The sequence below is a fragment of the Vulpes lagopus genome, chromosome 7 (assembly GCF_018345385.1).
Source record: "Vulpes lagopus strain Blue_001 chromosome 7, ASM1834538v1, whole genome shotgun sequence".
NCBI classification, from domain to species: Eukaryota; Metazoa; Chordata; class Mammalia; order Carnivora; family Canidae; genus Vulpes; species Vulpes lagopus.
The window spans coordinates 41412317-41432709 of NC_054830.1; the positions used below are offsets into that span (position 1 = coordinate 41412317).

General features: G+C 35.5%; 1 protein-coding gene across 5 annotated transcripts in view; it reads left to right on the plus strand.

Annotated features, from left to right (window-relative positions):
* The window catches only part of CHL1 (cell adhesion molecule L1 like), a 193895-nt gene that overhangs the window by 164771 nt on the left and 8731 nt on the right, over positions 1–20393 (plus strand). For all 5 annotated transcript variants that reach the window (XM_041764398.1, XM_041764399.1, XM_041764397.1 and 2 more), the window contains 9 exons: positions 1919–2043; positions 6331–6432; positions 6623–6820; positions 8291–8361; positions 11806–12028; positions 13367–13482; positions 13619–13823; positions 14011–14133; positions 17631–17810. In XM_041764398.1, coding sequence (XP_041620332.1) covers positions 1919–2043; positions 6331–6432; positions 6623–6820; positions 8291–8361; positions 11806–12028; positions 13367–13482; positions 13619–13823; positions 14011–14133; positions 17631–17810 — 1343 coding nt within the window. The remainder of the gene's footprint in view (positions 1–1918; positions 2044–6330; positions 6433–6622; positions 6821–8290; positions 8362–11805; positions 12029–13366; positions 13483–13618; positions 13824–14010; positions 14134–17630; positions 17811–20393) is intronic.

A 20393-nucleotide genomic window follows, 5' to 3' on the forward strand; every position in this document is an offset into this window, starting at 1 on the left:
AGGGTGATAATTAAGAGCATGGATTTGAGTCCAATGGCCTGGATTTAACTCTCAACGTGATCACTTATCTTGTCTATGATGTTAGACAAGCTGCTTAGCTTCTCTGTACCTTAATTTTACACTCTAAGACACCTTCATAGGGTTATTATGAGTTAATATACTAAGCGCTCAGAAAATACTAAGTCCTCAGTCCAATTTAGGTCTCATGATTTGTACTAATTTCTCCAAATTTTTAATGGCTTATCTCATTTCTCTTATCTGTGTGGACCCTATGGTATGTTTGTGTGTGTATGCACGCCCTGTGTGTGCTTGCACCACCTCTATACAGAGGCACTGGTTTTGGCTTGGTACTGAATTTATTCCATCTCATCCCTTTTATATACATAAGAGTTTGTGGAAAGGGACATATGTATTACAACCAGTTGTCACTGAAACATGAAGAGATTAATTATTGCCCTAAAAGACTACACATTGTAACAAAGATCTTCACCCTTTGGTTAGTTCTTAGTTGATTTATCAACTGCTCAGATCTCTCTATATTCTCCCTCTTTTGTCACTACTGCCTAGTTGTCTTAAGTCTTGCATACGGTCTCTGGGCTACAGCCAAAAAGGGAATCAGACTGGTGCCTAGTTGGTTATGTGACCTGTATATTTAGGCCCTGATCCCAGAAACTCCAAACATCCTCTGTGTGGCCCAGTTGTATAGTTTCTGTAGGATACTGAGGCTGACACTCAGATGAGCCTCTGGCTATCTTAGTAAACTAAGCAAGTGATACTTGCAAGTGCAAGTTTTCCTTAGGGTAGGGGTGAGGAACAGCAATCTTAGCCTCTCTTAGAAGAGATCTCAGGAGTTGGGAAGTCTGGGAATAATTCTTGCTGCTGGGGTTGACTGAGCTCCAGAGCTGAGATCACAGGAATCTGTTAAATTTCTAGGGAACCATTAGTAAGCTCCCATCTCTCATCTCCTGCTGGTACACCTTCTTATTGGTAGGTTAGGGTGGGGGCCAGAGGCTTTTACATAGGAAGAGGTTTAGTGAGTTTTACATCAGAGATGTCAATTATATAAGAGCTTCTCTCTCTTTCTGCAAGGACACTATTTTGACTAAATAGCCGACTGTTGTAAATATATTTCAAATTTAGTGGAACTTAATTTTCCTAAAAGTGCTTAAATAGTTAAGTTTACAATACATAGGGGTAGGGTAAAAAGGTATAATTTATAGTAAAGAAATTTTCATGTACTAAACCGGATTACAAATTGGCAAAATAGAACAAATGATAAAAAGCTAGTTGCAAATAATTTGCAAAAATAGAGGTACTAGTCTGCCCTCTACTGTTCAAATAAATCACAGTGTAGTTATTATCAGATCTATTGGATGTGCATCCTACTTGTGAAGTAAAGGTGTGGAGAAAAAGGACTCTTGTCAAGAACACAGATTATCAGACTCCAGGTCAGACAGTCTGGCTCTGCTATCTGGAGTGTGATTCAGGAATGTCTGTTTGTAAGAAGCATCCCAGCTGATGCTATGTAGGGGATTCCCTTAAACCAGAAGAATTATCCAAATGTGCCTTAACTCTTATAATGTATAGTACAGTCTTTAGAAACACCAGGCAGCACAGTTCTGTGCTGACCCATGACCCATGCATCATGGATGGTTGAACTTGGTATTTAAAACAAAGCTAAACAAACTGATAGCTTTCTTGGCTGTGTAGACAGTTGTGTATGCTCAACTAGCACTTCATCTCCAGTTTCAACCATGGTACCCCCTCATAAAATTTCCATTATGTAAAGCTGTGTTTTGTTTCCTTTTTTTAAAAACTCTTTCTTGAATATTTTTTCCTATGGGGAATATAATTTTTGAATATGTGTTTCTGTTGTTTTCATCTTCATCATACTTTTTTTTTTTTTTTTTACTGGTAGGATCATTATCGATGGAGCTAATTTGACTATATCTAATGTCACCTCAGAGGACCAAGGTATTTACTCCTGTTTGGCTCAAACGGCTCTGGATAGTGTTACTGATGTAACTCAAGTAACTGTTCTCGGTAAGTGCGCTAATGAAAAATCCCTGTTCATCTCTTCCACATTATGGATTAAATTCCATTGTTCTTGGGCCATTAAATCAACAATTATTTGAGCCCCTGCACATAGACTGTTTGAATTTTTCATTTAAATAGTTACCCTACTTTTAAACGCTCTCTTCTCTTCTGGCTTTAAAGAAATTAATTAATGCTTAATTTCTTTTCCTGCATGGGTAATGTTGCCAGTAGCTGTGGGAGGTAGGCGATGTATTAGCAGAACGAAAACTAGAGCATGCTTCAGTTGTCAGGGCACCTGAGCTGCCCTTTCCTAGCACGTGGAGAAATAGAGCTAAGGAATGGAGGTGGGTTAGCATGGGGGGAGCAGGTGAGGCGTCCTGTGGGGGTGGTTCAGTGCTCATGTTCTAAACCAGAGGCACGGATGAAGTTCTCAGCATTCTAGGAAGGGCGCGAAGGAAATTCAAGAGTTCTGCAAAGGAATGCCTTTGATTTTTTTTTAATGATAATGCTAATGAGAAAATAATGTCATACTTCACTAGTGTAATCAATGCAATCAACATGGTTAGCCCTGCAATCACTCTTGTTTAATGTGCTTAGACCATCCTGGAGCATCTCTAAGGCCACTATTAGCTCTTGAACCATCTCCTAGACCATCTCTCCTCCGGTTTCCTTGCCAGATTCACTCTCCACAAGCTATCTGATATGGAAACCTGGCCAATGTGGACAACATCAACAAACCGCTTACTCTCAAACTTCCATTTGATTGAGCCAGTGGGGAGCCCTGGCAGTAGAGGAGGATTCGTGTGGTGTGTTTATTCTCCATATTCCCTCCTGACAGGCTGTGTACAAAGTCATTGATTTCTCCCAGGGAGGCTCTCTTCACAAAATCCTCTCTGATAAGATTCTATTAACTGCTCCTTCCACCCTCAACCCCAGAAATTCTGCCAAAGATCTTTTGAAAGAGGTTTTTGTTTGTTTGTTTTGTTTTTAAACTCTTGGTACGATCCAAATTGTGTGAACTATTTAATTTCTGCTGGGACCCTGACTGGTATATTTTTTTAAATAGTTTTCTCTTATAATAATCTTGTTTCCATGGACACCATTTAGTCTTTCTTTTAGTTTTCTGATATTCCTTAAAAGTGTTTGAATTTTATTTCAAACACTTAAATTCCCTATTTATTCCTTTATTAGATGTGTAGATTAATCATTATTGTTAACAGGCATTTGTATCTTTAGCTCTCTGGTTGCTGGGATCCACAGGTAGGTTGCTAACAGAGGGTACAGACTGAAAGGAAATAATTCCATTTCTTTGGAGGTAGGATGTGAAAAATGAGTAAACAGGCTGGAGCTCTTCAAGAGAAGCAAATGGCCACTGTATTTCAAGGGAAATAAATGACCACCATGTTCAAGTGAAGCAAATGGTCACCAGACTGGGTTCTTTACACACATATACACACGCATGCGCGCGCACACAAGGAGATTCCCAAGTAGTAGAGGGTATCAACTTGGTTCAGTAGAATTGTACCTTTGGGTGAGATGTATAGCCTTAGGAATTCAGCTGCTACAATGGACTACAAACAGGAAGGTTCAACCCTCTAATAATTATTTCACTAGTAACTCATCAAATAAAGTAATAGAGCTTCAGGTAACATAGAGTTTATCCCAGGCACCACAAGTATAGGGGTAAGTCTAGGATCCATGGACTTTGTCCCTAAGTATTTTGAGCCATGGAGCCAAGCAAAGGGTTTGGACACCTTACCACTTGGTACAAGCTGTCAAATTTCCTTGTAAAATTTAATACTTCAGTCTTGGTGATTAGGCTACCATCTTCTAGAACCATTAAATTTTGGCAATTTTAAAGAAATAGTTGCTATAATTATATGTAATATTCACGTGTGAAGTTCTTTTTTACCAGTTTTTTTAAGAATAAAAATAAATTAATTTAAAAATATTCTATGACACATAGTTCATCTTCTTAACCAATTCTTGCAGCTTATCTTCTAATTTTTTAGGCCAATCCCAGTCTTAAGAACCGCTATCTCACTAATGGACAATAATAAATAGATCCCTGTGTAGTTTCTTTTAAAAATGGCTTTTCCCCGGAAAACAATTTTTGCAAACATGTGCTTGACTGACTTCAATTCCAAGTAACTGTCCTTGACATAACTACCCTTTAAGAGTATCAGTCTTTTAAGTAGCAACTGCAGCCCATCAGTTCTAGTTCCATATGATTCTGAGAGCAGATTTTAATGTCAGATGCCACAGGCTGTATTGGTTCCTTCAGATAACTTTAAAAATAAGTGATCTCTTAAAAGTGCTGAAGACAAATGTAAATTCTCTGAGCTCACAGATGTGAAAACAGTTGAGGAAATCATTTCTTATTTAAGGCCCTAAAGTGTTTTTTTTTTTAATTTTTAATTTAAATTCAATTTGCCAGCATATAGTATAACACCCAGTGCTCATCCTATCAAGTGCCCTTTTTTTTTTCAAGTGCCCTTCTTAAAGCCCGTCACCCAGTTATCCCATCCGCCTACTCACCACCCCTTCCGCAACCCTTTGTTTCCCAGAGTTAGGTGCTCTCATGGTTTGTCTTTCTCTCTAATTTTTCACCAGTTTCCCTCCTTTCCCTTATAATCGCTTTTGCTATTTCTTATATTTCACATAAGTTTTGTGCACTGGCAGTGACCACATCTTAAAAATAAGTCTCTTTTGAATCAAAAAATATTTTTTTTTTGCCAATGTAAATTTCCAGCATGGATGATAGATGTTGTTTCCCACTTGGAGAATAAAGAGCTCTGGGAAGACCCAATGAGATATTATTTGTTTCCTCTGAGAAAATATAAATGTCCTGAATACAAGAGAGAATTCAAACCAAATTTTGGAAGTAAAGACCATTAAGGATAAGTTTTCTTTCTTTCTTTATTTTGTTTTACAGTTGCTTTTATTTTAATAAAAATTTCCATGGAATTTAACACTCTTAAAGTCATCACCTACTCTTAGCATCCAGAATATCTAAAGAACTTACAAAACTCAACAACCAAAAATGAATAATCCACTTAAAAATGAGCAGAAGACACAAATATACATTTTTCCAAAGAAGACATGCAGTTGGCCAACAGACAAATGAAAGGATGTTCAACATCACTTATCAGGGAAATGCAAATCAAAACCACAATGAGATATCACCGCATATCTGTCAGAGTGGCTAAAAATGTTAACTAACTGGAATTCAAATAAAAACTTAAAAAAATATTATGACCTACTCAATTTTCTAGTTTCTGACATAATATTTATCACCACCATTTTTTTCCTCTTCCCATATAAACTGCCTTCCTACTCTTTTTCAGAACTCTAAGCCAAGAGTGTAAAAGTTGCTATAATATACTGAGAATTCATTGTTAGAAATTATAATAAAAATCCAGAGCATGCAGAAAAGAAACTGAGTTCATGTTCTTTATCTTATTTTCCTACAGTCAGAGGACCTAATTTTATTACCTTAATATGTTAATTACATGCATGATTAAAGTGATAATATACTTTTCACTTATTCATTTAATCACAAAACATTTATATGCAAAGCACTTGCGTGATGCAAATGTTAATAAAATGTAGTCCCTATTCTTAAAGATCTGTCATATACAGGAAATGAATCAGGCATATAAATAAGCATATGAGCTGACAGATACTGATCCACTTGAGATAGATCATGTTTCTCAAAATCGTGCATAATTATTACCCAGGGCAATTGTTTAGAAATGCAGATTCCTGGGCCCCACTGCATTAGTATGCCAGAGAGGATAGGGCCCAGAAGTAAATCCTCAATTTTAAAAAAAGATTTATTTATTTATTTTTGAGAGCGAGAGAGAGAGAGAGAGAGAGAGAGTGAGAGAGAAAGTAGGGGGAAGGGCAAAGGGGAGGGAGACTCCAAGCTGAGCATGGAGCCCTAGCTCAGTCTCACTATCCTGAGATCACAACCTGCGCCGAAACCAAGTCAGCTGCCCAAATGACTGCACCACCCATGTTCTACTCCTAAAAGAATTTTGATAAGCATGGTTAAAGATGCCCTTTGAGAACTGGAATCAGAGTAGAGGAGGAGAATACTTAAGGAGAGAGTAGATGTTCAGAAAGCTATACTTGAAATAGAACGAGAAAGGCTGCTGAAATGTGGACAATTGGGCATGGAGACCAGGGCCCAGAGAGAAAGGGGGATGGTACTGGGCCTCAGTGAGGAAATTAGGTAGACAAAAGCATGGTGTGCATTCTCCTTACCTTTATTTTTTTATTATTACTTAGATGTTCCGGATCCACCAGAAAACCTACACTTGTCTGAAAGACAAAACAGGAGTGTTCGGCTGACATGGGAAGCTGGAGATGACCACAATAGCCATATTAGCGGTAGGGAGGACTTGGGATAACTATGTTCCTTATACTCCTGAGTCAAAATTAATATTAAAGCCTTTAAAAAAAACACAATTCCTACATTATCCTTCTTAAAACATTCTTTAAAACTTTTTGTACTGTGTGTGTTAGTATAATTTAAACATACTAAATCCTTTCTAATGTTTTTACATGTTTCTATTGCCAGAGTATATCGTTGAATTTGAAGGAAACAAAGAAGAACCTGGAAGATGGGAAGAATTGACTAGGGTCCAAGGAAAAGAAACAACAGTCATGTTATCCTTGGCTCCATATGTGAGATACCAGTTCAGGGTCATAGCTGTAAATGAAGTAGGGAGAAGCCAACCTAGCCAGCCATCAGACCATCATGAGACACCTCCAGCAGGTATGTGGCTTCTCACACAAGGTTTCTGAAAAAAATATTTAGTTTTGCTTCATCTTTCAACATCTTTAAAAAAATTGATAGTATGGTGTAGGATTTTAGATTTCTCCTAATACAGCACCTGAAAAGTTCTGTGAATTGACAGCACACAAATAGTCAAAGTACATCAGATTCATAAGTCGTATACAAATGTTTGATAGAGAGCAGGAAATAACAGGGAGGTATATGAGCAAACATTATTTTGTGTGATTTGTGATAACTAAATATGTTTAACAGATATTGAGTAGGTTATAAACTGAGGTTCAATATATAGAAGGTCAGCTTTCTCCTTTTATTTTTCTTTCTATTTCAACTTCCCAAAATAAAACACTTTATTCCTTGTAGACACCTTGTTAACACTTTAAAATATTTAATGTCATTAATTTTTTACATTTAGTATATTTGTTGTCTCTCAATATCTAAATAGATATCTGATATCTATCTAAATTTCCAGGATTTTTTTTAATCTCAAGAATTATAATACTAAAATTTGTGTTACTTTAATTGTCATTGGTCAACAATGTGGTCATAGCATGGTATTTTTTTTTCCTCTCGGGCAAAATAAATAGGCTAGGGTATAATTTCCTTTTTGGATTGAGGAAAAAACAAGAAGGGATAGTAAATGAATCAGATACTTGTGTGACTGAAGTGTAAATTGCACTTGGCGCTAAAACCATGCTTAGTCCTTTCTTATTACATGGATTCATTTGAATATATTTCATGAGCGCATTACCTGCTATTACCTATTTGTTGTCCCTAACAGTTGGCTGTTGAAATTAATACATGATGTTTAATTTTATCAGCTTAGAGGCAGATATTCACAACACACATTTCTAACAATAATTCTAATAGAAAAAGGAAAGCAGATTTAAAATTAAAATACATATTTAAAAGTAGGCTTAGGTTTTTTAAAAATACAGCTTGAAAAATTTTAAGAGCAGGTTTAAAATGAAGATATCTAAAATAAATCATCTACTTTCCACTGAATAATAATTGTATCACTTCAAGCAAATGATTTTACTCCTTTAAATAAATTATATATTTAAAACCTGCCTTATGTGAGGTCATGGATGTGTTAACTAGCCTTATGATGGTAATCTTTTATAATATATATAAACATAAATATAAATATAACAGATAAATATAAAATATATATCTATATAATGGAGATATATATACATACAGATATGCATACATATGAAATTATTACATTGTATACCTTAAACTTACACAGTGTATATGTCAATTATATCTCAATAAACCTGGGGAAAAAATAACTGCGTTAATAAGTCCTCTTACAAACCAGGCCAGAGAGAAATAAATACAATCAAAGTTCTTTAAAAATCTGATTTAAAAGGGAGGAGGGATGATATGCTGATTTGCCTATGGACCATAAAATTTGAAAAAGTAATTTTAATACTTATGATTTTTCAGCTCCCGACAAGAATCCACAAAACATAAGGGTTCAAGCCTCTCAACCCAAGGAAATGATTATAAAATGGGAGGTGTGTATTCTTTAATGTGTTATACACTACTCTGTGTTCTTTTTTTCTTTTAGGTCTATATGCTAAGTGTAATGATAGAGAAATATTTTTTAAGAACAAAGATATATATCTTTGTTGACTTAGACTTATATGTTTTACAAATATATTTCAGTTGTATATCTTATAGGTCATTGGGATTGGAATGTTATGAGATAGAGTTAAACACTGGTAAATAATATAAGGAGGGTTATACAGGCTAATTTAGTTGCACTCCATTATCAAAAGTTTCAGATTCCTATTATTTTTATAGCTAATATTCTAAATCCTCTCTTGTTCAAAAATACTAAAAAACTTTCCTAAATGTTAGTACATGGTCTAATAAATTTTATGCATATCAAAAGTCTGTCTGCCAAATAATAGCCACTAGTAAGCACTATTAAGCATTTTGTATACTCTTTCTGAGAACACCCTTGTCATTAACACTTTTTCTAGATATAGAAACTGAGGTCAGGATGATGGGCAGTTTTGCCGGTCACCATACCATTGGAATACCACTAGAAATCAACAAACCTGCATAGATATCTTTGGACTTCAAATTGTACTTTTCACCCCTTTACATATTTCTATTAAAGATTATAAAATAGACTTTTGTCTTTGAATTTGGTGTAAAATTTTACATCTGCTCAGAGGACTTTCATTGTTTTGATTATCATTTCTAAGTTACTTCTGTAACAGTAGATAACATTTCCCCATCTCTGTTTGGACATATTCATGAACAAATTATTTAACCTACTTGAAAGCAGATTAGCATTCAGACATTCTGATTAATAATATACTTCTTCTCACATTAAATTCATTGAATTTTATATAAATGTAGAACATTTTTGAATGTATACTGGAATGTACTAATTTACTTCTAAACATCTTTCCCAATATGATTTTGGGAAGAATTTTAAGATGTACATAGTTTGAATTTTAAATCAATATTTCTATATCAAAACTAACCCATTGGGATGCCTGGGTGGCTCAGTGGTTCAGGTCATGATCTTGGGGTCCAGGATCAAGTCCCGCATTGGGCTCCCTGCATGGAGCCTGCTTCTCCCTCTGCCTATGTCTCTGCCTCTCTCTCTGTGTCTCTCATGAATAAATAAGTAAAATCTTTAAAACAAACCAAAGCAAAACAAAAAACTAACCCATTATTCCTATTTCAGTGAAATTAAGTTTTGCAAATTTAAAATTTGAAAAAAGATTGGTAATGACAGGATCGAAGTATGTTTAAGAATATTATTTCTTTCCTTGAATCGGTGGCCGTACATATTTGCTACCACACTGTCTTCATAATTACTTAATTTGTATTCTTAAATTATGGTAATATCTTAAACTTGTAGAATATGTCTTTTTCTCTCTTAAGTTCCATAGCAATTTCCATAAGATAGATGACATAACTGGTTAGATGAAAATAATAGTGTGTAATTATCAGGTCAGTTCTCAGAAGCACACCATGTTCAACATCAGCCCAGTAATCCTCACCAGCCTTCTGAAGGGCAACAGTAGCTAGAGTATCAACCGTACAGTTCATATAGAGAAGCTGGGAGTCTCATTTTAATGACCTTACCCAGATGTCATGCACTATGTCAGTGAGGAAAAGAGGACTCCCACCCACACCTCTGCTTTTGCTCCTCTGGTCTGCTAAATTGTTGGGGGCCTATTTAAAAAGTTGCTATTGGTTTTGTTGCCAGTTGTCTGAAAACCAAATACAAAATACTCCTTCTGTTTCTTCAGGAGTGTAGACACCAAAGAGCGTGGTAGTTTAGATAAGATTTTTCTTAAAAGTGTTAAATATGGTGGCAGTTTATTTTAAAATTTGCCAAAGAACTTTATCAAATGTAGTTATTTTCCTTGGAACAAAGGAAAAAATTGATAATTTTATTTGTACTCATTTATTGTTAGTGGAGGCTGAAGGAAATTTTAATTCCAGATTGCAGTATGAAACTAAAAGCTTGTGGCCTGAGTCATCTGAACATTGCTAAAGCCCCTGGTGAATTTATATCCTTATGGTACTAAAAATTATCTTGGTTGCAAAACTTAGAATGCAGAGTATAAACAATGATTGTGAAATCTCAGGAAGGTTTTGTTTTATTTTCATTTATTTTATCATAGCTGATTTAAATATTTACCTTGGCATTAGCTTGAACTTGAAATCGTTTTGCTGATACAGCACTAGTTTCAACTTAATTCCAACTAATCCATCTAAAGAGTATTTTAGTAACTTAGACTGACTCAAGATGCATTGCAAATTCTGTAAGAAAACACTGTATATGACACTAATTAATTAATATATTCATTAACGTATTATTTTATTCATTTTTTTGAGAGAGCAAGCATACAAGAAGTGGGAGATAGAGAATCTTAAGCTGGTTTCATGCCCCCAGCACAGAGCCCAATGCGGGGCTTGATCTCACAATCCTGAGATCATGACCTGAGCCAAAATCAAGAGTTTGACACTTAACCACGCTTCACCACACTTACTGACTAAGCCACCCAGGCACCCTCATATATATGGCATAATTAAATCTCATATATACAGACAAAATTACTGTTTATATAAGCAAACATTATAATCTAGGGCTAACGTCACAGTTTTTATGTATTCTATATAATTGATTCATTTAAATGCATATTCCTATTTTTGAAATGAAACAAGTGGTTTAAATCACCTTAATGCTTTCTTTTTTAAATTAAAGTACTGCTTGATTAAAAAAAAAACTAGAGTGGAAGTAACCAACTCCCTCTAGTAGAAATCTCTCCACTAAATTTTCCTATACAGAAAAATACAGTGGAAGCTGGGGATGGGATTGGGTGGGGGCACTCTCTTTTAAAGAAGTAGTCAAGAAGCTGGGAAATTATTTTATTAGAGAGAAGAGCTACATCTTTTAGGTGCAAATGTATAAACATGCATATTATTGAGAAATATAGATTTACTCAATCTCTCTCTTCTCTTAGAAGGCAGGTGGAAAAGATGGATAGAGTCAGGTGGAAAGAGTTCTGACTGAAAAGTCATGGATATGAAATCCCTTTCACAACCTACAACATGTCTTTTTTATATCTTCCAGTTTTTTGAGAGTGAAAAAGTAGAGTATAGAGGAAAATGTAGACAAAAACAAAAATCCTCTGTGGAATTTCCTAGTAAAATTCTTTCATGTGTGAACAGTGAGACTTAAGGGAATAATCAAGGCATCTAAATTGTGGGCTTCTTATGACTTAGGGATGTGAGGAACTAACTTTCAAACTTGAACTTAGAGAATGACAAAAAATTTCACAAGTGTTTCAAAACCGAAGAGGGGGATTTAAAATCTTCCAAACACCATCCCTCTATTGCAGTGTTTCTTATTTAGAGTGGTTTGCCACTATCTCTGAGTCAATGTATTCATGATCACACTAGATGAGACTTGCCTTCTGTCTTAGCCTTTGAAATCCATGGAGCAGAATGGACCTGGACTGGAGTACAGGGTGACCTGGAAGCCACAGGGAGCCCCTGTGGAATGGGAAGAAGAAACAGTCACAAACCACACCTTGAGAGTGATGACACCTACTGTCTATGCTCCTTATGATGTCCAAGTCCAAGCCATCAATCATCTTGGCTCTGGCCCTGAGCCTCAGTCAGTGATTCTCTATTCTGGAGAAGACTGTAAGTGATGCACTTGAAACTGCTAAGCACTCCAAGAGCAATTTCTTTCAAGTATACATTGCATTTCTGTTGATGATCATTTTTGAGCAACTACTGCATGCAAAGAGGATGTACTAGCTGTGGGAAATAAAAAGAAATATAACACGTGGTTCCTACTCTTAAGGTTGACAGCAGGATAGCCAATCACTATAAAGTGGTAAGGAATTATGTTAGTTTTAATTTTATTCAGTTTCCCAATAAAGCTATTTCTTAAAAAAAAAAAAAAAAAACTATTTCTATATTAAAAAATCAAAGGCCGGTCACTGCAATTAGTTAAGCAGCATAACTGTCATAAGGTTTCTGGTTACATTTGTCCTTACTTGTCAAAGACTTCCCAACAGCCTCCTGCTGCCATGCCCTGGCCTCAGCTGTATGTCTGGAACCTTCCTTTTTTTTTTTTTTTTTTTCCTTTTGTCTGGAACCTTCCTAATGCAGATGAGATACAGACCAAGATTTGTCTATAGAATTACCAGACTCATACACACACAAACACACACACACATGCTGTTTTGAGGTATTAGTGATATGCCCATTATTAGATTCTTATCCCATAAGAACTGTTACAAATAGATTATTAAAGGAAGGAAAGATGCTGTATTCCATGTCACTACACAGGAGTTACTCTCATTGTTTTTCCCGTATCCAAAGGAATATTTTGATCCAAGAATGGAAAAAGGTTAAGAATCTGAAATTCTCAACCTCCTTTTTCATCTACTATCTAAATTTTTCTACCCAAATAAAATTACACAGGGCATATTACTGTGAGTTGAGATATTATTAATCTTGGCTGCTCTGCATTTGGTACATTCTTTTGCAGTTAGATCCCCTGTAGAATGGGGATAATAATACCACTTTTTAGGGTTGTTCTAAGGATTATGTGAGCCAGTCCCTCAGAACAGTGCCTACACACAGCATATGCTCAGTTAATGTTAGCTGCTGTTATTAATAGATTGATCAAAGTCTCAAGTAATTATAGTTACATTATTTAGTTCATTTGCTTCTAAAGGCAAGTTACCCACAGTATATTTCACTGGCCCCTGGTTACAGTTCCATTGCCTGGACTATATCCACCTGGAGAGCTGCATTTCTCAGTGTGGTGCAAGCTATCCTCTTCTAGAAACCTCTTTGGGCTCTCAGAACTCCTTTGTAATGAGAAACTCTCTTGGTTACATTGGAATTGATTTCAAAAGAGTGCTTTGCTCAGATTAAGCAATAGGAAAAAAAAATCACCTTTGAAAATGATCCTAATGATCACATTTGGGGGTTATTGAAAGCTCATCGTTTTTATGTACTTAACAGATCCTGATACAGCGCCAGTGATCCATGGGGTGGACGTTATAAACAGCACATTAGTTAAAGTTACCTGGTCAACGATTCCAAAGGACAGAGTACATGGACATCTGAAAGGCTACCAGGTTTTTATCATAGATTTTCTTGTTGTTGCTGCATTAATATCCTAAATACAAATAAGAACTGATCTCAGAAGAAGCTAGAAGAGAATCTGCCACTGTGATTGATATGTTACAGGGTTTCTTTCTATTTCCTTTACAGATAAATTGGTGGAAAACAAAAAGTCTGTTAGATGGAAGAACACATCCCAAAGAAGTAAACATTCTGAGATTTTCAGGACAAAGAAACTATGGAATGGTTCCTTCTCTGGATGCCTTTAGTGAATTTCACTTAACAGTCTTAGCCTATAATTCCAAAGGAGCTGGTCCAGAGAGTGAGCCTTATATATTTCAAACACCAGAAGGAGGTAAGAATAACAGTGAAGAATAATGCCAAATTAAACATTTCCCTTCTTATTAGCAGTTAATTAATATTTACTTCATATGAGTTAGCTTTTCAATTTCTATGAAAAACTGGAATCTAATGGAGCTTTTTTTTTTTTTAAAGAAATTTACCAATTTATGGGTGTATCTTCTTGGTCTTTTGCTTTCTAGTACCTGAACAACCAGCTTTTCTCAAAGTCATCAAAGTTGATAAAGACACTGCCACTTTAACCTGGGGACTACCTAAGAAATTGAATGGAAACCTAACTGGCTATCTATTACAGTATCAGATAAGTAAGTAGAAATTTGAATTGGATCCACATATTTATTTTTAAAGATTTGTTTATTTGAGAGAGAGAGAACGAGAGAGAGAGAGAGAGAGAGAGAGAGAGAATGAGCAGGAGAGGCAGAGGGAAAGGGAAAGAGAATCCCAAGCAGACTCCACACCAAGCATGGATCTCAATGTGGAGTTTGATCCTATGACCCATGAGATCACAACCTGAGCCGAAACCAAGAGTCAAATGCTTAACCAGCTGAGTCACCTAGGCACCCCTGGATCTACCATTAATATTTCATTTTTTATTGAGTATTTGATTTGCTATGCTGAGAATCTAATGATCACAGTTTATAAGCTGGCATACTTCCTTACAACAAAGGGGTCTGTAAACCGGCTTGCAGACCAAATCCAGCCTGCTGCTTGTTTTCATTAAAAGGCCATACATGTCATTTACATTTGTCTATAGCTGTCTTCTCACTACAGTGGCCTAGTTGAGTGGCTGTGACAGAGATTGTGTGGCTTACAAAGGCTGAAATATTTATAATCTAGTTCTTTTTAAAAGGATGGTTTGCCAGTCCCTGTTTTAGAAGAAAAGTCAGTAGGTACCAGAAGACATATAATTCTCATATATAAGAGGCCTTGAGAATTAAGAAACATGCCAAAGAAAAGAGTAAATAAATGATGTAACAGTGATTCAAAGCGTGCATAACTTCCACACTACATTGCCTCTTTTGTCTCCAGCAAGTGCTTCTAGTCTCAACCCTAAATGTACTTCTGCTTATAGAATCCTCTATGGTTAGCCCACTGGTGTAGGCAGGTTTGCTTTGAGAGCATTAAAGAGTTGTCTTTGGACCATTACTTGGAATGGATTTTGCTTTGTGCTGCTGTGCCATTTGGTTGAAAACAACATGTTTAGGGAAAATCAGGTCATTTTTCATCATAGTGCCTTCCATGTCTAACAGTCTTCACATCTAAGCATCATCTCAAAATGGAAATTAGGGAACTAAAACCATAGAAAGTTTTAGACTTTGAGGACATGAGTTCCAAACAACAGAAACATTAGGGCTATGCTGCTTGCAAAAGCTACCTTGATGTGCTACTCTGCCTCCAGGTAGTTCAGAGCTTGTCACAATTCAGGTTATGTATGAGTCTTAGCTTCTGATGGCTTGTTCTGAGTTGGGCCATATGATTAAAAAGATACAGGCATAATCCCAAGAGAGGTGGCACTTTAGCATTTTTTGAGTGTTTGCTATGTAGCAGGATCAGTACTAAGTGCTCGCCCTATATTTTTTCATTAAAATAGAAAAGCTAGGAGGGATGTATTTTCACTATTTTGTGGATGTGAGAATTGAGGCATACAGAATTTACTTACCTAGAGCCATGCAGTAAAGTAAGTATTAAGCAAGATTCAAAGCTAAATCAGTTTTATTCTCCATGCTGAGCTCTTAAGCCTACAGTATTCCATGAAGTGGTTTTCAAATATGTAGAAAGCACTGAAGAAACATTTGAAGACTCTTTAAATGTTAATTTGTTTGGTAAGCTGTGATTTATCTTTATCCTAATAGTAAAGAAACTCATCGTTAATTAAATTCCAACCTTTGTGTTGATCTGTATGTAAGATTTAAATTTATTTTAAAAACAAGTTCTTAGAATATAGAAAGAAAAGTCTGGGAAATAACAACTGCAGTGATTATTGTACTGCTTAATATATGTTTAATTATATGGATTTTTAAATGAAATGATATAATCATATACTTATTTTGCTATCTATTAAGTGATTGAAATATTTTTAGGTAGTTTATTTCTTTTTTTAAGATTTAAAAATTTTTTTTGAGAGTGAGCACATAAGAGTACGAGAGAGAGAGAACATGAGCAGGGCGGGAGGGTCAGAGGGAGAGGGAGAAGCAGACTCCCTGCTGGGCAGAGAGCCCAGCATGGAGCTAGAACCCAGGGCCCTGGGATCAAGACCTGAGCTGATGGCAGATGCTTAACCGACTGAGCCACCCAGGCACCCTAATAATCTATCTCTCTTTTGTTGCTTGGTATATTCTAAATAGTTGTTGAGTATGTGTATGTGTATTTCTCTCAATTTATAAATTATGTAGTTTTTCAGTTGACTTTGTGGTATTTTATAGGAATGCTCTCAAATCTGTAAAGAGTGGTTCTTTCTTTCTTTCTTTCTTTCTTTCTTTCTTTCTTTCTTTCTTTCTTTCTTTTTAAAATTTTTATTTTTTTGAGAGAGAGAGAGAGAGAGAAAGAGTGAGAGAGATCATGAGTAGAGTGAGGGGCAGAGGGAGAAGCAGACTCCCTATTGAGCAAGGAGCCTGATGCGGGGCTTGATCCTGGGACTGTAGGATCATAACCTGAGCTGAATGCAGATGCTTAACTGCACCACCCAGGTGCCCCAAGAGTGATATTTCTTTCTAATTTTCTAATTTCCAACATTTGGATTGTTTGTCCATTTTTCATTTGTGATGTAATTGCATTATATAGACCAAGGAAGGCATTTTTATGTGAGTGTGTGTGTGTGTGTGTGTGTGTATATATATATATATATATATATATATAGTTTTTCAGCTGTATGATATCTTAGATTGAGAGTCAAGAGGATTTATTCTAGCCCTTCCCTTGTCACTAAAAGCTGTACAATTTTGAGACATGTTTCATTTCTTGGACTATTCTTATGGTAATCTTACAATATGTTGTGCTCTTGCACAAATCCCATGATTTTGCTGGTTGCAAGTTCATTGAAAGGCACTAATTTATCTTTTTTTCTGATTAGTACCTGCCATAGTGCTTAATATATAGTAGATATATTAAAATATGTAATGCATTAATTAGTTTATTGATCCTACATATAATAAATAGTTATTTGGTGCCTCATATTAAATCAGAAACCATAGAAGACACAAATTGTTGTCCAAACTTATTACACTAAAAGATTTAAAGTGCTGGGGCACCTGGGTGGCTCAGTGGTTGAACATCTACCTTTGGCTCAGGGTGTGGTCCTGGGGTCCTGGGAGCGAGTCCTACATCGGTCTCCCAGTGGGGAGCTTGCTTCTCCCTCTGCTTGTGTCTCTGCCTTTCTCTCTGTATCTCTCATGAATGAATAAATGAAATTAAAAAAAAGATTAAAAAGTGCTTAAATGAAGGATACAATGAACACATAAAACGGGGAAAAGTCCATCAGTTTTCATAGGTGATGGCATAGTGATTAAGAGCATGGGCTCTGGAGTGGAAAAACTGTAGTTTAGGATTCAAATTTTTGTTGGCCATTTACTGGCTCTAAATCTAGGCAGAGTGTTTATTCTTGCTAGACTTCAATTTTCCCATGTATGCTATTGTACTAAAATTCCATTTATGTCATAGAATTGAAGAAATTGATGGCGATGAATAATTAAGACAGTACCTTGCATATCACAAGCATACACAGAATCAAAAGTAAGGGGCAACGTAACTTGAATTGCTAAGGGTATGAAATCTGAAGCACTGTTGTTCATGTTTATTTCTTTAGTAAATGACACCTATGAACTTGGAGAACTAAATGATATCAACATAACCACTCCGTCAAAGCCCAGCTGGCGTCTCTCAAACCTCAATGCAACTACCAAGTACAAATTCTACTTGAGGGCTTGCACTTCGAAGGGCTGTGGAAAACCAATCACAGAAGAAAGCTCCACGTTAGGAGAAGGGAGTAAGTGCAGAGTGCTCTCGCATGCTGTTTTTTTAAACCGCTCTGAAGGGATTTTACCATACTAGTCGTTGTAAATTAGAAATGACCGTGATCTCAATCTGTCTGACCTTTTGTTCTTCATTGATATAGATACAGAATTTATTTCTCTTTTTTGTAAAGTTCACGTTGACTCAATTTATGGATTACTACACAACAGCAATGAAACTATAGCCTCAGTGTATAGAAGGTCAGAAACTATAATTTTACTTAATTAAAATTGGAGTACATAAGGTCATGAAGTTATTCGTAAGGTTCCTAGAGGGATATTTTTCTTTTGGAAATGTTTTCACATGGAAAAAAATATTTGCCTCTTGCCCTGGTAGACATTTTATAACAATAATCTAATACATTTCACTTCCATGTCTTGACTCCATACTGGCTTGGAGATGGCCCATCAATCTCTGGTTTAGTTTGTAAATTCTCCAAATTCAACTGCATTTCTCTGTGGTTTTTTTTTTTTTTCAAACCTAGACCGATTTTCCTTCCCAAAATTTTTTGACAATTATGATTTTAGCAGTGTTCTTGCTCAACTTAAAAGGAGACAAATTAAGAAGGTAGAGCCTAAAAAGGTAAATGAATCAGAGGAACTGCTGCACACACTCATAAGTTAAAAAAAAAAATGAGGGCTTTGTGCTAGATGCAAGTTGATCAGAAGGATATTTGAGGAAGGGGACAAGGAAAAGTGAGATGGCAGGAAGGCAAATCAAATCATTTGCTTATCTTGTATTATATATCAAACACTGCTCCGGATGTGTTTCCATATTTTATATTAGAAAAAAGATAGAATCAATGGCAAAAGAAAGTAGTAATGAGAAAAACTAAGTCGTCACTTATAAAATATGTCTATTATTATAAAATATATTCAGGTGTATGTGAATCACTGTAAAGTCAATGTTTGTGTGCAAATGGATATGCTCTGATCTTTATTGTTTGTTTTTCCTTATTGTCCTTCCTGTATCTACATAATGAAGAATTTCTGTAGTCCTCAAATACCCTAAATACTCAAAACTCCCTTTTATGGGAAAACTATGTATATTCAAAGAGTTTCTCCCAAGAAACCCACAAATTACTCCCAAGGACAAATGAGACACCAAGTGAGATGAAGAACTCATTTACCTACTCAAGAGAGACTTAAAGATGATAATTGAAAACTTTTTAGTAACTACAAAAATCTTATTTCTCAAGAGTTCAAAGTGGCATCAGGTGTTCGATACAAAGAAAAGAAGTTAGAATAGTAGCAATGTAAATATAGAACTTCCCTTTTTTTCAAAACAGAGTTTGAGGCACGGAGAGGGTTTCTATTTTGTTAGAACCAAGACCATGATATGAATGAGAAATGCTAATCCCATTATTGCTAATTTGGAGCTGATAAGAAAAAAATATTCACAAAATTCTCTTACAATAGTAGTAGCTACCGTATATGTATATGGAAGTATTTAGAAAATCTGGGTTTAGTCACTTTCGTGTTTGAAAAAATGTTTTTAGCAGATGTGAAATGCTGTTTGTGTGATTTTATAAATGATGCTGCATCTTCTTTGCAAATTAAAGATGCAGCTAATGTGCTTGAATGTCTTACAGCATATTTCTTCACTTTCCTGTGTCTCAGTAATTTGAAACTGTTCCTTACTAGTATGTTTGTGTTCTTTTTCAGGATTCTGCATTTTCAGCTTCTGCCCCTTTCCCACTTGACACTGATTTCTCTTCTGTAGGCATATCTCGCTGTATTCACAGGAAAGAAACTATAATCTCTTTTGCCACTGGATTTCAGCAATGATCTTTGAGAAAGGAAAAATATATATTCCACTAAGGAGATAGATCTTGATATCACAAAACACTCTAACTTTTGTGCAAATTGGAATCTATTTCTGTGTGTCTTTCTTCTCTTTGCTCTGCCTGAATGGCATACTTTAAGGTCATCTGGCATTTATTCAGAGAACAGGATTTGATACACAAGCTTTTTTTTTTTTTCTCTCTGATTGTTTTTAGTTGTCACTCTGATTTTCAGATGGCTCACATTCCATAGTAAAGGGTGGGGTAGATGATGGAGCTAATCAAAAATATTTGTGTCATTGCCTGTGTGGACAAAACACTTGATTTGTTCTATTTTTCAAAAGCTTGCACTACTTAATGTTATACTAATATTTCTGTTTTTCAAAGTCAAAACTAATTGTATTCTATTTCAGTGGTGCTCAATCTTAAAGGCTTTGCTCAACTAATATAAGTGGCTATATTTCTCCCATCGTAACATTTTTTAATGAAGCCCTTTTGTTATCAGTAATTATATCATCAATTTCTAGTCTAGGGTTGAAAGTTATAATCAAATGATAATGTGTGACATATACCCATTTGAAACAGGGTTTTGTAACTTTTAATATTCTCACATGGCATGTATTATTTTATTTTCAGTGTAAATTATTAACATTTTATGGCTTACATTTATTATCTTGAATTGATTCTTAGCAAAACTATGGATCAAATCCAAAAATATTTTACAGATTTTGTTGCAACATCAGAAATTAAATGTATATTTAATTACACTTGACT